This window comes from Lipophrys pholis (assembly GCF_963383615.2).
Source record: "Lipophrys pholis genome assembly, chromosome: 1".
NCBI lineage: Eukaryota > Metazoa > Chordata > Actinopteri > Blenniiformes > Blenniidae > Lipophrys > Lipophrys pholis.
In genome coordinates this window covers 26,849,821-26,867,785 of record NC_137635.1, presented here as the reverse complement: position 1 = coordinate 26,867,785, position 17,965 = coordinate 26,849,821, and the positions used below count along the sequence as shown (strand labels likewise).

At 41.3% G+C, this 17,965-nt stretch overlaps 1 protein-coding gene across 1 annotated transcript in view; it reads right to left on the bottom strand.

Moving 5' to 3' along the window:
* Positions 1–17,588, bottom strand: part of stam (signal transducing adaptor molecule (SH3 domain and ITAM motif) 1) — a 23,884-nt gene extending 6,296 nt beyond the window's left edge. Inside the window, exons 1-8 of the mRNA XM_080459541.1 lie at positions 17,371–17,588; positions 8,877–8,961; positions 8,690–8,765; positions 4,001–4,096; positions 3,287–3,433; positions 3,121–3,211; positions 2,578–2,773; positions 1,245–1,339 (exon numbers count right to left, since the gene is read on the bottom strand). Coding sequence (XP_080315667.1) covers positions 1,245–1,339; positions 2,578–2,773; positions 3,121–3,211; positions 3,287–3,433; positions 4,001–4,096; positions 8,690–8,765; positions 8,877–8,961; positions 17,371–17,410 — 826 coding nt within the window. The 5' untranslated portion in view covers positions 17,411–17,588. The remainder of the gene's footprint in view (positions 1–1,244; positions 1,340–2,577; positions 2,774–3,120; positions 3,212–3,286; positions 3,434–4,000; positions 4,097–8,689; positions 8,766–8,876; positions 8,962–17,370) is intronic.
* Between the last annotated feature and the right edge of the window lie 377 nt (positions 17,589–17,965).

The following is a 17,965-nucleotide window of genomic DNA, read 5'->3' as shown; positions in this document are numbered from 1 at the left end:
AGGGTACCTTTGAAAATGTAATCAGTAACTTACTTAACTACCACAAAGTTAAAGTAATGTACCAGATTAATTTTAATAACTCTTACAATTACTTTATTGCCAAACACATAAATAAAGACAAGAGATTTGCCGCTTGTTCAGTGAATTTCTTTCAAAAAAACATTTTACTTAAACACTGAAAACCCAAAATACTGATAGATCAGGTGTCAGTATATTGAATTTGAAAAAGGGAAAAATAAAACCATGACCTTCTCAATGAACCTTTAAAAAAAAAAAAAAATTTTAAATCAAGAATATTTTTATTGATTATTAACGGAAATATAAACAAATACTTTGTACAAAATGTTGGCTCACTCAGAAATTGTTGGTTTACAATGAATTAGCAGTCGTGATGTGAGTCTTTACAGTCACAGATATACACAAGACAAGTAAAAGTATTTGCACAATTGTTTGTAAGGAGATGGAATAATCTAAGAAAAACAAAAACAAACACCCCAAAACATCCCACCCACCCAACTACCAGAATGACGCTTCACACCAGGACCTACATTCAATTCTCACATGGAGCGATGCTGCAATAATTAGTCACAGCGCTGATAAACTGCAAGAAGGAACCCCACATGTCTTCAGAAGCACCAGGAGTTTCTTTTAATGAGCATCTTATCTTTCCTAGTTTTAAACATGACATCCAGCAGCCACTGTGTGCTGGAAGGTGGGGAGGCGTCTTTCCACCTAAGTAGAATGGCACGGCGAGCAAGAAGTACGGCAAAGGATAAGGCATGTTTTTTAGTAGTGCTGAGATGTACTTGATTTTGAAGAACCCCAAAGAGGGCGACAATTAGGTTTGGTTCCAATCTGAGATTCAGCATTTGAGGTAGTGTGTTGAAGATGGTCACCCCAAACGTTGCCCAAGAGAGGGCAGGACCAAAGCATGTGGCTGAGGGAGGCCTCCATCAGGTTACATCTGCCACACGGTGGACTCATTTCAGGGTACATAGAAGACAGTTTGGCCTTAGGGATGTGTGTAACATTTTAAATTGAATTAAACGATGACGGGGCGCACAGGGAAGATGAGTGGACCAGTCTAAGTGCATCGGCCCAAGCATCGTCTGTTATACTGACACCCAGGTACTCCTCCCAGGCCTTTTTGAATTTGTCCACCAACTTCAGATAGCAATATTGCTCGTGGACATAATAGACGTAGTCTATGGTGGATGAGGTGAATTAAGAGGCTGTGTACTCACTCATCTCAGGCTCTGCAGTGAGGTCAGCAGTGACAAAGTTGGAGGGGAACAGTCCCACACCCTGGTATGTTTCTCCTTTCCACCAGTTAGGGTCACTGCAAACAAAGGACAAACAAAGTTATGAGAACAGCCTGGAACAGAGATTACTGCTCCTGCTATTAATAACTGGATTTCATCATTTCTAGGTACAGTATGTTCCTGGTGACTCATTTCGCTGTTGGCTAAACATACATTTTAATTAAGACCAGTCATCTAGTATGCAAAAATGAAAACAGAAAAGCCAAAATGTTGTGCAAATTATATTGTCCCTAAAATATGTGTATTCAGATCCATTTCAAGACTTTGATTATAATCTTCCTCCATCAGATTTTGAAAGCGGAAGTACGAGGCTCTTTGTTCTCTGGTAATTAGCATTTAGCCTCCCTGCACCGTGTATTCAGACTCAACATCTTCCCGAAGCCTTTAAAGCTTGTGTTACGGAAATCTTGATGGTGTGTAATTTTGCAGTCTGAGTTTCAAGGATTGCCTGTGTCAGCACTTTTGGTGGTGGGGGATGTGCAATTGTGTTCATGTGTACCAAAACATACACATGAATGGGGCCTCAGCGTTGTTGCATTTATGTGTTTTGAAAGAAACAAGAGGATGAGAAGATGGACGCAATTGTAGCTCAGAGAGAGAGGATGACCTGGAGGGTCTTGTGAGCATCTATGATCATCTACAAACAATTTACGTTAGCATCTACTGTTGTGATCTTTCATTTTCCAACAAGGTACACTCCATGTAAACCAAACAAACAGGCTGCAGGTTGCAGCAGCAGCTGACGTGATCGCCGCCGCTGTGACTCCCCAAATATCAGAAACATCCGATAGCGGTACCTCGGCCGTCCTACAACTGTGCAGACAGCCAGACCCTTTTGAGACGAAATCGCGGATTTTACGAATGATTGTCCTATGATCCGATCCTTCGTCTGAGTTTGTGGGAGCCTTTAGTGAGACCACATCTCTTCATTTCACACAGAAATCTTTAAAGCTCCTGTTTACTTGAGTACTGCTACATGGAGTTTATCCAAGTACTGTCACAGGGAGTTCACCGGAGTACAGCTGCGATGAATGACTCGGGTACAGCTCCAGAGTTGTTTCTTTTCTCATATGAACAACCCAGGTACACCGGTGATCAGTTTTTGGTTGAAGATTCTATTTGACTGCTTTAAGAATACCTTTGTCTTTTAGACGATATGTCCCTGGATATATGTTTTTTATCTTTGGTATCAGACTGAGTTCAGGAGAGTAATTGTTCTCTGTGTGCGTTCTCATGTATTTGTATACCAACTCACCTATCATCCAGGATGGTGATTATTTCTCCGGATTTGAAGGTCAGCTCATTGTCCTCAGCAGCCTCAAAGTCGTAGATGGCGCGGACTTTCCTGCCGTCGGCTTTGTGTGAGGCGAGCAGGCTGGAGGCGTTGGGATAGAGGCTGGACAGGGAGGTCTGAGGCTGCTGCCGCTGCTCCTTTAGTGACAGCTCGATGGCTGCAACATTAAACCGGTTTTAACCCTCCATGTTGCACATTAGGAGGTGAAGGAGATTACATGAGCAATACCGTGATCACGGTTTACTACACATATGCTGAAAATCTAAGCAACTATATCCTGGAATGAAGAGTCAGAGTGAACAGTCAGATTTTCAGTATCTAAGCATACGCACAAACCGTGATCATAGTATCACGAATGGAATGTACTTCAGAGGAAAGTCAACAAAACAAATGTTTCCAGTCTTTATGTGTTTTAAAATATGCTCATACAACATCTTTTTAATCAGGGCTCCTACTCACAAAATCCTGCTGACCCTCAGACTTCTCCGACTGATGCCTGTTTACCTTTTGCCAGGTCTTCTTCTTCTTTCTTGTTTGTAGAGGTGGACGGATCTTTAGCCACGAGAGCCGGGCTCGCTTTGGCCTGCTCTGCAGCCTGGAGGGAGACATTATCATCAGATGAGCACATTACTCATTTGAGTCCTATTAATCCTGTCACCTGAAGATTGACCTGGGAGCCCACGGCTGGGAAAGTGACACCCTGCTCTCTTAGATTCTTGATCATGGCTGAAATGAGACTGAGCTGTGGATCGTTGCGGAAGTCCTCGGCCCACTCCACCATCAGGGCCTTGAGCTTCTCACACACTTTAGGGTGGCCCTGCACACAACAGCACCTCATTTAGAGGAAACACCAACACATTCATCAACTTTCCTTTATTCAGACCAGAAGACTGCCACATTCTGAGAAAATCCTAGTTTTAAGACACAAACAATAATGTAGAATATGTTGCATTACAAAGTTTTGTCAATACAGTTTAGAATGGTAAATATTTTATTATAATAGATTTCTCTTTCTCCAGTGTTTTTTTTAAAGTTGTAGCTCTTCTTCATAACTCTTCAGTCGTTCTGCATCTCAGAGCTCCAGAGAAACTTTTCTTTTTTTTTTTTTTCAATTCTGGGTTTTCTTAGCAAGAGGTTGACGTTGGAAACTCAAAATTTCTCAGCTGAAGTGAAAGTGAAAACGCAGTGGGAGGAGACAGATTTTAATGGATCAACTATTTAAACTTTCTTTACTTTAAATCTCCCACTTATAAAAATAAGATGTATAGCTTTACTTCATATGACTTAATGAAAGCTTGACGGAGCCACTACAGAGGGGCTGTCGAACTCTGGTTGAGATGGATGATGAAGAGAATAAGATAAAATAAGAAGTCTAAAGACAAACCTTGTTTAAGACATTACTGACTTCACTAGCGAACTCTCTGGAGCAAACCTCCAGGTGGAAAATCTTTCCACAGTTTGAGACGCAGGCTCCCAGCAGCTGTTGACAGAGAGAGAAAGTTAGAGATGGTTAACATTCTGCAGACACAGGGAAACATCACAGCCAACACCGTCCACGTCATTAATATGTTGATTTGAAAAACTAGTCAAATATCAGGTCAATGAGTACCTGACATCCCCGTTTAAGGGTGAGAAAAGCTGCATTCAGCAGTCATGGCTCCTCCTCTCTCCTGGACTTAAATCAACAATTATCTTGTCCTTTCATCTGCTTTTCTTCACTGAGTCTGTCCATAAGCTTCTTAATTGTAGAACTCTATGACTAAACTAAACTTAGTTTAGCTAAAGCTTGAACATAGTTTAATGAAATTGTCAGTGTTGGAGTTGTAACTTTTATTCAGAGAATTAAAAGCAACCCCATGGACTTCCCATGACGTCACCATAGCAAACAGTTGTGCTCGGAACTGCTCCGTGAGGTAACTCTGTTAAATCCTTCAATTGATGCAACAAAAGGCTCCGAAGTACGGAAACAGAGTTCGGTATTGACCCACGATGCCTGGACCTGGAAAAGCGAATAAGGATAAAACAAAGATGCTAATGCTCCCGAGGCTAGTGCAGCTAGCAAGCGGGCTAGCGTAGGCGGTGCAAGCAGCCTCGAGAGCGGCGAAAACACGGAGGAGAGACTACAGCATGCCATACGAGAGCAGTTTGCAAGTATTCATATCAAACCTGGAAACATGCAAACTGAACACTGTGACAAGCTGGAAGGCACTGTGGCCAAACAAACAAAGCAGACAAGGTTGTAGCAGCCATGAACGAAATGCAGAAAAACAACTATCTGACTGTGTTGGAAGAGTGGATCAAGTGGAGAAACACATTTCAGATATAAAGCATGAGCCTGCTGTCATGGGGGTCGCCATAACAAGCTTGGAGAAGAGGAGTAAAAGCTTAGAGGATAAACTGATAGATTTGGAAACAAGATCCCGTCGTAATAACCTCAGACTGGCCGGTGTTCCAGAGGGTGAGGAGGGTGTGGAAACCTGTGGATTTCTGGAAAGCTGGATAAAAGATGTACTTGACCTGAACACATCATAGAGCCCCTTGATTACTGAGAGAGCGCCCATTGGACCAAAGAAAAAGCCAGAGGAACCTCTAAGAACTCTAATTATGTGTTTTCTCAACTCTAAGCAGAAGGACATGGCGCTCAGGGCTGCCAGATCCAAAAAGAATATTTTGTACAAGAGCAAAAGGGTACGATTGTAGGGCATCGCCACAGAGGTGCACAAACAACAGAAGAAGTTTGAAGCGGTATGGCAACAACTCTGGAAGCTGGGATTGACAAACGGCATCATACCTCCAGCTAAACTGATACTGACATCCAAGGAGCAAGTCCACAGGTTCAACACGCCAGCAAAAGTCCAATGCTTCATATAGAAGATCCAGCAGAGCAAGATACGAGGACGGTTTGGTAAGGACACACGAACTGGAGGAGTGCTAAGAAAGCATTTTATTAAACATCACCAGGGTAAAAATTAACTGTTAATAGTGTAGGGGTAATTCTAAATTGACAGGAGAACGGCACTGACCGCGGCATCAAATCACTGAACTGCAGCTCCTCCAGGCTGTCAGCAGGCGATTCACACCTCCATGAAGCTGAGCCCTACCCCACGCAAAACTCTGAAAATAGTCCCAATCATTTGTGCTGCGTTAGAGCTGAAGAAAATTCTGTTTGTGCTGCCTTGCTAAAGAATTTCTTAAGGGATTAATAAAGTGATTCTGAGTCTTTAAAGATAGAACTAGTTTATCATGAGAGGATGACGTCACGCAGACCCCCACATTGTCCACATGGAACAAAAATACTTTGTACTGCTTCCTTTTCTGTCCTGATACTAACCTCAAGTTGTCTTTAGAGAGAATACATGCATACATTCATACATTTCATACTTGCCTGTAGAGAGGAGTTTATTACAGCCTCATATAAAAGCAACAATAATGATAATAATAATGTTAAAGCAAACAGAGCTCTGGTATCGGAATAGTATCGGTCTCGGCAGATATCCGAATTCGGGTATCGGGATTGGAAGTGAAAAAATGTGGATCGGTGCATCTCTAACTCTCAGACTACTGATTCTCTGTGATTTCACTTCTGATTTGAGTGGGTTAGTCTGTTCAAAAGCTTTATGTTTTGTCTCATGTTATTTTACATTGACATTTTTGATAAGAGCAAATGAGACTCACAGGTTCAGTGCTGCCAGAGGGAAGAATGAACAGAAATGACTCCATTCTGGATTAAATGCTCGATTTTCACTGTCAACACTTGTTTTTTGGAAAGCGTCATCTGGTCCAGGTTTTTCCTCAACTTCCTCTTTCTCATCCATTTTTGTCTCTCCTTTATTCTGTCTTTTCCTCTCCACTTTGTTCATTGTAAACTGTCTTTGTCAAAGTTTTGCCCCTAAAATACACAGATTTGATTGGCTGTGTGGTATCACATGTGACAGCTTAACTCACATGCAATTGGTTAGTGCGTTTCCTCATTCACTTAACCATTTCCATAAAGACCATAAAAGCTGCACCATGTCAAATCGAAGCTCCCTGTCCAGTTTACTATTACCGTAAAGACTATAAGAGCTGTGCCAGTTAAAAATGAAGCGCTCCGTCAGTAACTTTCTGTTTGGGCAAGAGGTAGGTTCGGGTCCAGACGGGACAGCGTCTGGGTCTGGACACGGACCGCGGGTGATGCCTGGTCTACACAATGTAAAGAGGGTACTTAATATTATACATGGGCTAAACAACACTTCAGATAAGGCCTTACTCTTGCTCGACGCTGAGAAGGCATACGATAGGGTTGAGTGGGCCTATCTTTTTGATGTTTTGACCCGATTTGGCTATGGAGAAGTGTTCCAAAGATGGATACCACTACTACATTTAAATCCAACTGCTGAAATCTTACCAACAAAAATGTCTGTAAGCCAGTAATGGTGAAACGGGGATGTCCACATGGCCAAAAGTGCTATATTTCTATAAGAACATCCCCCTGCTGCCTCCTGGTGACTGGTTTAGCAAGTTTATTCTCAGATTTATATGGAAAAATAAACAATCCAGGATTAGACCATCATCCACCCTATAATGAGGTGGGGCATAATGTGTCCAAATATAGAGTGGTATTACTGGGCATGTCAACTAAGGTCCATGAGATATTATTTTAATTCAAACAATGCCGCCCAGTGGACAGAAATTGAAAGTATTACCTTGCATCCACTTTGCATTTTTTTCAGACACAGAAGTTAACTTGATTAAAAAACACAAATAATCCAATAGTGAAGAACATAGTCAAAGTGTTGTATGATGTAAAAAGGTATATGAAGGAACCTGTTATATTATCAAAGTTCACACCAAAATGGGGAAACCAGGATTTCAAACCAGGACGAAAGGATGACTATTTAAACAATGGTCAACTAAAGGACTTCAAAAGAATTCAAGATTTGTATTCAGCAGGATCACATTATATGATGTTCTTTGATATACTTAAGCATAAATACAAGGAAGCAATTTTTCAAATATCTTCAAATTAGAAGTTACATTAGAGCAAAACAAAATAATATTTTGGACCAAACCACTGAAGTCTAAATTGGAAGAAATTATTTGTTAAAGCGGTTCAAAAAAAGGGGCAATATCAGAAATATACAAATTAATTATATCAAAATCTTCAGAAAATTCGCCTGGAAGGTTGCTTGGAAAAATGATTTAAGAAAGGATGTGTCCATGGAAAAATGGGAATTGGTTTGTCCAAAAGCTCACAAACCATTAGGTTGCTGCAATACAAGTGATTAATGCGAATATATATTACACCTGTAAAATTGAACAAATATAACACAAATATCCCAGACACATGTACCAAATGTAATGAAGACAGAGGTACGCTCTGGTATTGTATTTGGGGATGCAGGAAGATTGGAACCTTTTAGGTTGCAGTAACACAAATGATAAAATAAATCATATCCAAAGTGGTTGCACTGGATCCTGGTTTCCTCATTTTGGGATTATACCCTGAAAATATAAGATATACAAAATGTGAACAATTGTTTTTTGACATGGGTTTGTTGCAAGCAAAGAAATTAATTGCATTAAAATGGAAAGACACAAGGGAACCAAGTATCAGACATTGGAACTGATGGCGGCTTTACCATAGGAGCGAATTACATATATATGTATAGACTCTTTTTTAACGACATATAGTATATATACACTGAAAGGGAAAGAGGACATTTCTGAGAAGGTCTGGAGACCATTTGTGAACTCTGTGGAGGGATGTACATTACCTGGAGATGAAGAGGGGGTGATGTTTCTGATTTTCTTTTTCTGTCTGAGAGGGTGTATGTAGTGTTTAGATTGTTCCAGTGTTCATATTTGGTTAAAAATGTACAAAAATATATAAAAACATTGTTGGAAAAGCAACCCAAAAGTTGTTATTAGGAAAGCAAATTCAACTCAGACACTGAGATGAAAAAGTGTCATCAAGTTCAAAGTCAATATCGTGAATTATGGGTGTTTTTTTGAAACTGCTTCAGACAGAAGCATCTTTCTGCTCTCCAGTGTGCGTGCATGCATGTACACATGTTTGTACGAATGTGCTTACAGTCAGTGCCTGCATGGCTACATGAGGATCTTTGTGGTTCACTCTTCTCATGATGGAACGGAGACATTCTTTGGGCCTGGAACAGGAGGACAGTCAGATTTGTGGAGAAATATAGTACAGTACAAAACTTGAAAACTCTTTAAAACAGCTGCCTTTTGTCTCCATGCAAGACTGAGAGTGAACTCACCCAGTGCGTGACTGTCCTATCTTATCGCAAATGTCCAGAATAAGACCCCAGTCCTCAGCTGTGTTCATCTCACTGGTGGCTTTCTCTGAAATAGAATAGAATGACTTTATTAATCCCAGAAGGAAACACTTGGAGTCTCGCTCCACATGGAAAAGAACACAGAACAAATTGCATGGAAGTTAAAATATCAATACAACAGAAATAAATCAAACTAGTGGTTTGCATTTCCAGAAGAAAATGCAAATGTGATTGCTGAAGCTGAACAAAGCTGAACTGTGATGCTGACAAAGGAGTGACTTAGATAATGGAATAGTAGTGATATTCCAGAAAGCTTATGAAGGGAAAAAGTGTAGAGTGTTCTCAGCTTTATACAAAAGTCTGATGTCGAATAGGGACGACTCCTCTCTATATGTTAAAGAAAAATGGGAAAGAGAGCTAAATGAACAAATAACGGAAGAGGAATGGTTTGTCATGTGTAAATCGCAGTGCACGGCCACGAGCTCCAGGGTTTGGCCCCAGTTTAGCTGGAAATATATTGTTAGATTTTTCATAACTCCAAAAAACAGGACAAAAGTGGTGGCAGCACAACAGCCATGTTGGAGGTTGTGTGGACATGTTGATGCAGACCACACACATTGTGCTGTTACACAGTTCATCTGTTTAAAGTGTATTTCTGTTAATAAGTCTATTAGGAAGTGTTTCTCTTATTGTGCTGTGGTCCCTTTAAGAAAGAACAGGAAGGGAGTGTCCCCTAGTGGTGTCACGTGACTTGTATTCGGAGAAAAGGGCAGCATGGTGTTGTAGTGTAACGTGGTTCAAATCAGTGGCATCTGCAATACCTCTCAAGCCTTTGATAGCATCGTGGGTATGTATTGATTGTGTAGTTCGTATGTTTATTCTTGGATGATTCTCTTTTAGAACGAATGTTTCATTTTGTGAGCTTTGTGTGATTGATGGAGATGTGTTCAGCCTAGTAATGTAGCAATCTTTCAGAAGTGCACAGGCTTAAATACAAATATATACTTTAGCTCATTGATAAGGTTAAAAAAACTGTTAATTAGAGGTTAAAATACAATAAATACAGTAAGGATAAAAACGGATTTATTTCATGTGAATGTGTATATTTACATTGTGTATATGGACATGTAAATACAGCAGAAGGCTGATTATGTTTTTGTGTGTTTTAGTTTCACACTTTTCTGCAACTTCAATAAACCTGTGGACAAGCGGACAACGTCTTCAGAGTCTTAGAGTTAGAAAAGAGTTTAGCTGCCTGTCAAGATATATACAGCACATATATTATGGACAGAACACACATATATTTTGGTCCTGTCACAAATTACAAGTGTATTGGGAACAAATATGGCAGAGTTTGCAAAAAGTATTAGGATATCAGTTCCCCAAAACGTGTAAGATGTTGTATTTGGGAAACGTAAGCCATGATGTGACACAACTAAAAGAGCAGCAAGCAAGAAAGTGATGACTAGATCGTGGTGCAAAATGGAGCCGCCGACCCGGGAGCGGCGGCTACATGTTGTTGAGGAATTATTTGTATTGGAGAGACTCACGCACAAACTGAGATACTGGAGTCCCAATTCGATGAAAAGTGGGAAAATGTACTGATTTCAGGAGGACAGACGAAGAAGCCACCACCACTGGACAATAGAGACATTGGTTGATGAAAGATGGATATTTTTATTTCTGTTTGCCCTGAAACTGTAACTGTGAAAACTGAAAAACTTCAATAAAAAAATGAAGTTAAAAAAAAGAAAGTCTCCTGTTGTCTGTTGAAAAGGATGCCTTGCAGATTCAGCTGCTTTATGACAACTTTGAAACTGCAAATCCTGTGGGCTCTAAAAAGGGTGTACATAAATTAGGTGCTATATATTTTACATTAAGAAAATTCTCCCCAATTTTGAATTCCTCTTTTGATTAATATTCATGTGTGTGCTCTTTTCCACGCACAGAACATCAAACGATATGGTTTTAATTCAAAACTGGAGTCACTTGTCAATTATCTAAAAATCCTTGAGAAGGAGGGAGTTAAAATTCCCATGTCTGAACAGAAGATTCGTGGTACCCTAATTCAGGTCACTGGAGATAATCTTGGTTTGCATAGTCTGTTTGGCTTTGTGGAGTCGTTGGAATATGATTGTGATTTTTCCGCTGTTTTGCTACCCCCCCCCCCCCCCCCCCCCCGCTGTATGCATTTGTTTTCAACGAAGGCTTTAATAATTCAATAAATCTGTGGATCGGTGGATTATCATATACACGTTACAATGCGGGTCGTGGGCTCTGATATCAATCAGAATACAGAATTTAATAGAACCGTGTAATAAGCTAACCTGTAAAGTACCATGTTGGCACCAAGTGCTTTCCTAAAATTGAATGGAGCCAAATAAATCTGTTGTCTACACTGACAACACTTGTGCACATTTTATGGTTCAGATTTATTTCTCTTATCAATGCTATAGCTCCATATATTCAAGAGACTATGACTTAATCGTTTTTATTTTGAAGTTTTGAAAATGTTACAACAGAATGGTTGCAATTCCTGCCACTGAAGGCCTTTTTGAATGTTTTGAACATTTTTTTCTTGTTAAGTTCAAATCCTGATTTCATTTTAAGTGAAATCTTTGAGAATTTCAGCTGACTAACAGTGAACTGAAGCAATTGGTTTTTTTTTTTAATACTTGAGTTACACTGATTCAGAGAGAGCAGGCCTGATGGTATTATAGCCTGTGCACTTCTTCTTTCACGTGTTTTTATTTTTGCACTAATGGCACTGCTGATTTTACAGTATTACAGTTAATAAACGTTTGTTGCAAATAAGTTAATCTGTCTGTGTGTGAATTGCAGTCATACCTTAACATTTCTTAACACAATCATAGAGGTTTCATTTCATCTCGGTGAACATGACTTTCAGAAACTGAAGGGAAAGTTTACATTTTACCCTTTACTCACTTTTTAGTCGACTAAATCTACTGTAGTTTTTGTCGACTATAATCTTGTGATATTTCATCAGCTAAAACTAAAACAATTTAGATGACTAAATTATGACAAACTAAATTACATTTTAGTCAAAAGACTATGACGAAAGCTAAATCAAATGTTGCTGTCAAGAGACCACTAGGGGCGCGTTATGGAGTAGAGGTGCTAAACACGAGGTCCCGGCATCCAAGAATACTTTTTAATTTGCACAATTTTCCCGTGCGGTACAATCTTATAAGTGAGAGTCGGATCCTCATCACTCTTCCGAGTGCTTTTAAATATTTTTCGCATGAAAATGCCTCCGAAGCAAGCTAAAAGAACTCAGGCTAACTCTCCTGGCTCAGAGGCTACCGCTGCCAGCAAGGTAGCTATGGAAACACACTGCAAGCCTCCCAGGGCATGGTCAAAGAGGAAAATAACCAGCTCCGAGAAGAAATCAATCGAGTTGTGGCGCCAATCAAGAAGCTACTGGAAGAATGCAATGACAAGCTGCGCAGCCACGACCACGGATTGACTGGGCTGGACACACGTGTACTCGCTATGGAGGCTCACTATAAGGTGTTGAGCAGCAAGTTTGAGAAACTCCAGCTTAAAAGAGACGACCTGGAGAACAGAGGAAGGCGAAATAACCGCCGCATTTTGGGGGTACCTGAGGGACTGGAGCAGGGCAATCCGACCAGATTGAATGCTGAGCTGCTGCACGAGATTCTCGGCAGCCCCAATGGCTTGGAGAAGCCCCCAGCCCTGGACAGGGCTCAACGAACGGCCGCGGCCATTCTTCGTCTGCGCCCACTATCATCAGGAGAAGGAGCGGATTCAGCGCATCGCAAGAGAGAAGGGTCGGCTTGAGTTCTGCGGAAAGCAAATTCTTATATTCCCAGACTATAGTGCCGACCTGACCAGACGCCGTGCCGCCTTCAACGAGGTAAAAGCTTCACTTAGGCAGCGGGAGGGGGTTCGCTACAGGCTCCTCTACCCAGCCCGACTGCATGTTACCTAGAACGGTGAGACGAAGGGGTTTGACACTCCCGGTGGTGTGAAAGGCTTCATTGTCTCTAGATTTGGGAGAGACGAATAAAACCCTCAGTGGAGCAGAATGAATAATGGACGCTGATGCTGCGACAGACACTTTGTTCACATGTGGCCCGTATATATATATATATATATATGTTTAGAAAATGGGCCGTTAATGTTAAATCACCATGTGACTCTTTTTCTTCTTTTTGTGTGCATATTTTACATATATTATGTTCATATATTTATATACTGTAGATATGTTCAAGGGTAAATTGTAATTCAAGAGCTACTCATTTTTCAGTTCTCTACATCCTGTTATAGTTGTGCGGGTTCTTTTCTTCTTTTTCATTAAGGGACCTGTGTTTTGATAAGATAGGACTCTCAGTGGAAGCAGGGAAGCGTCGGGTGTTCCATGCCTGGGGGCAGCACAAGGGAAATTGGGGAGGGGGGTGTGGGGTATGTGTTTAAATGTTTTTATTATGTTTTTGTTTTTTGTTACAGACAGCAGCTGTTTGTCGTTTTGAACGTATGATGACACGGATCAGACATTTTCATTGCAAAGGAGAACACAATGGCAATTCCTTCTGATAAAGCATCGCATGTAAGTAATGGCTGGCCTGTTAATTTCACTAGTTGGAATGTGAGAGGGTTGAATCATCCGATTAAATGCGATAAGGTACTTTCTCACCTCCTACATCTTAAAGTTAATATAGCATTTTTACAAGAAACTCACCTCAAAAACTTATCACAGCGAAAACTGAAGAGAGGCTGGGTGGGACAAGTCTTCCATTCAAACTTTAATGCAAAAGCAAGAGGCACAGCTATTCTTATTAATAAAAATACACCGTTTATCGTTTCTAAGACAATAGCTGACCCCAATGGTCGTTACATAATTGTTACCGGCTCACTATTCAATATGCCACTTATTATGGCCAATGTATATGCCCCTAACTGGGATGATCATACATTTTTTAAAAAGCTCCTTCACTTACTGCCTCAAATTAACACCCAGCATTTGTTACTTGGAGGTGATATAAATACAGTAATGGACCCAGCTCTAGATCGGTCCTCAACTAAACCTTTTTCAGTTTCTAAGTCAACGCAAATACTGCAATCTTATTAACATATATATGGATTAGTGGATGTTTGGTGACATTTTAACCCTGCTACTAAACATTATTCCTTTTTCTCGCCGGTGCACCAAACATATTCACGTATAGACGACTTTTGTATGGACAAGAAGATCATTTCTAGTGTTATAACTTGCAAATATGAAAGCATAGTGATTTCGGATCATAGTCCTTTGATCTTAGAACCAAGTTTTCCGAATGAACCTTCTATATACTCATGGAGACATAACCCTTTAAAACTAGCTGACAAAGCATTTGTGCAACATATTGCTAAACTTTTTTTAAATTTTTCCTAGAAATAAATACTACCCCCGATGAGACCTATAGTACAATTTGGGAAAGTTTGAAAGCTTTCTTGCGAGGTCATATGATTTCATATTCCTCACATAATAATAAAAAGAAAGAAAAACACACTACTGAATTAACACATCTTATAGCACAATTGGACAGTCAGCATTCCACCAACACATCTCCAGAGCTGTATAAACAGAGAATGGTCGATCACACTGAATTTAATTTGATTTTAACTCGGTAGGCTGAGCAAATGATGCATAAATCAAGAAGGCTGTGGTATGAACATGGGAAAAGGCATCTAAAATGTTGGCGCATCAGCTGCATAAATCAGAATCTGCTCAGTTTATCTCAGAAATTAGAACCCATAGCGGAGAGGTTTCCACAGATCCCTCCCACATCATTCTATGCTGACCTCTTTGTATCTGAGTCTTCGCATTCATCTGAGCTACTTGGGGAGTGCTTTGAGAATTTGTCTGTCCCCACTCTGAAACCAACAATGAAAGACCAACTGGAAGAATAGATTTCTATAGAAGAAGTAAAACTAGCAATTGGCAAGATGCAAAGTGGACCAACCCGTAGCATCCGATTTCACGTCCAAATCTTCCCCATCGTCCATAATCCTTTTGGGGCTGTAGCATCTGCCACAAGGACAATGTCTCCAGGAGAGAGACTTCTTGGCCTTGCCAAATTTTGTCTCTCCTACATCAAAAGGTAATTAAATAATACCTGAAGACTGTTGGACCTTTTGTATAAGAAAAAAGTTCCTCAATTCCACTAAACTCTTAGCATCTTTTAAATACTCCTCCTGTATTATTAAGAACATTTCCTCTACTTAACCACATTATTTCCCCATATTTAAGAATTGCAATGTAGTCCAGTCTCTCTACATTTTCTCACAATTAAACAAAAAAAGGATTAAATATAGTGTACTTTCTTATTCATAGATGAAAATAGATGGTAAATCCCAATATGTCTACCCAAGGACTGTTTGCAGTGTTTCAGATCAGAACTCAGAGGCTTCAGAAATAAACCAGAGCAGGACTCACTGCCACCAGGACCTTCTTAGCATGAACCACTGCGCCACCATGTGGCAGTTCATTAGCTTGTGAATGGTCACTGGTGTTTATCAGCTAAAATTGAGTCAAAACTACAAAAACAGAGGTCAGCGAGCACTAATGTTCAACAAGTTTATTTTCCTCTATACAGAAGAATTACCCCACCAGGCCCTGTGAACACTGAGCAACAAGACAGTTCTCACTGTATTTTCATAGGATTTAAGAAGAATCTTTTCAGTGTTTTGTTTTTTGTTAAAAGTCCATGGACTGCATTTATTCAGGCAGAGAATCTCCTTAAAGAGTGTTATTCAGGTCTTACCTGAAACTACAAATACTACAGGTATCCTAATTATATAAAATTAATGAAGGATTTTGAAAAAAAAAAAATTCTTCACTTTGTTTTCATTTTATTAAACTTCACTGAATACAGCTGGAAGACATTTCTGAATAAAGATAATTTTTTTAAAAGTCCATCCATCCATTGTCCACCTCTTATCTGGGGCCGGGTCACGGAGGCAGCAGTCTAAGCAGGGAAGCCCAGACTTCCCTCACCCCAGACACGTCCTCCAGCTCTTCCGGTGGGACCCCAAGGCGTTCCCAGGCCAGCCGAGAAACATAGTCTCTCCAGCGTGTCCTAGGTCTGACCCGAGGCCTCCTACCGGAGGGACATGCCCGGAACACCTCCCTAGGGAGGAGTCCGGGGGGCATCCGAAGCAGATGCCCGAGCCTCAGCTGGCTCCTCTCGATGTGGAGGAGCAGCGGCTCTAGTCCGAGCTCCTCCCTGGTGACTGAGCTCTGAACTGCTACCTTATCGTGGTGGGGGAGTTTGAGTACCCGAATGATCCTAGGAGCTATATTGTTGGGGGGCTTGCCCCCCAGTAGGGTCTCCCAAGGCAAAGTGACAATGCCCAGTAAGGCGCAGCCGGGGCCTCACCCTGGAGCCAGGCCTGGGGCTGGGGCTCGTATGCCAGCGCCTGGTGGACGGCCTTTGCCCACGGGGCCCGGCCAGGCCCAGCCCGAAGGGACGACTCAGGCCACTCTTTCTCTTCCTCCTGTGAGCCCACCACCCACAGAGGAAACCGTAGGGGTCGGGTGCAATGTGGATTGGGTGGCAGTCGACGGCAGGGGCCGCGACGACCTGATCCCCGGACACAGAATCTGGCTTTTAAAAAAAATCTGATGCAAAATCTGATAAATGATTCTTTATGTCCAAACCTTTAACACAACAGTTGTGAAATTTATTTTAAATAGATGTAGTGGAAAATGTGGAGACCTGAATCTAGCTCCTCTTGTTTGGTAGCTGAAATATTTCTGACATGTTACCGAAGCTTCAGGAAATACAGTACCTAAACTAAACTTACACTTTTGTTCAGAGAAGGAAGACTAAAAAAGAATGAAATATACTTCATGTTGTTTCTCTTAATTATATATATATATATATTTAAATTCATAGATCATCATATGCCAGAATCCACTGAATCTCACAGTAACTGTATTTAGATGACGACTTCATGATGTGATGGTGAAAAAAGTTATTGCACTAAAGCTCCTGAAAACTGCTCACCAAAAGGTGAACAACAGGGGGAGATGAAACAGCAGCACTCTGTGGTCTCATCCGGTCGCATCTGTCAGAGACGTCATGATGCTGATTCACCGACCTGCTGACAGCCTCTGTGTTCCACCCACAAGTGTTTCTATGCACATGTTGTCACCAGTAAAATACGTCTTTTCAAGCTGATGTCTGGGAGATGTGGACAAACGGTGTGTAGCTGCTCGCGAGCTCAGTGTGCAGCCTGCTGTGCTCCCAAGCTCAATGAGCCGATGACAATAGAAGCAGGACACGAGAGAGCGAAGCAGCAAAACAGCAGCTGCTTCCTCTGAGGTGGAGTGATGGAGATGCTCCTCACTGCCATTGTCTCCCCAGTCTGCCAAGTCACAAAGCCTCCACAGCTGGAGACACAAACAAAGCTACCTCAGCTAGCATGCTACCCAAGCCTGATTACTCACCAACATCCTGGTCGAAAGGGTTGGTCGTAAAGAGAGGCATCGCGACGGCGCTGACAACGACTAGTTTCGCCTTCCCCGCTGTTTTCTGTCCTCGTCGTCCTTATTTCGCGCAGTTCAAACGCATAGTAACGACGAATGTTAGTGGATGTCAGCGAAGCTAGCTGGTTTGTGTTCAACCCAGTCACTCCTACCTTGCAGCAGACGGTAACAAGCAATGCATTGTGGGTAATGTTGTTGTCGTTCTTCTGCTTCTTCTTCTTCTTCTTGGTTTTACGGCAGTTTGCATCCATGTTTGTTGCATTACCGCCATCTGCTGGTTCTACCTCTCTATGTCATTCCCACCGCTCTATATTTTCCCCAATAACCCCGCTGCCTATAGGAACCTGCTTAGATATTTCCTGCCCCTTCCACTTCCCCCCCACACCAGTATCTCCTTCACTCCTCCTCCTTCCATTCCTTCTCTCCTCAATCCAGTGGCGGCTGGTGGAGTTTTCTCCAGAGGGGGAATAACTCCAAAATAGACATTTACACAAAAGCAAGCAAACATGTGTTAAGGAATCACACCAGTGTATTTACATAAATTAAAACAACAAAA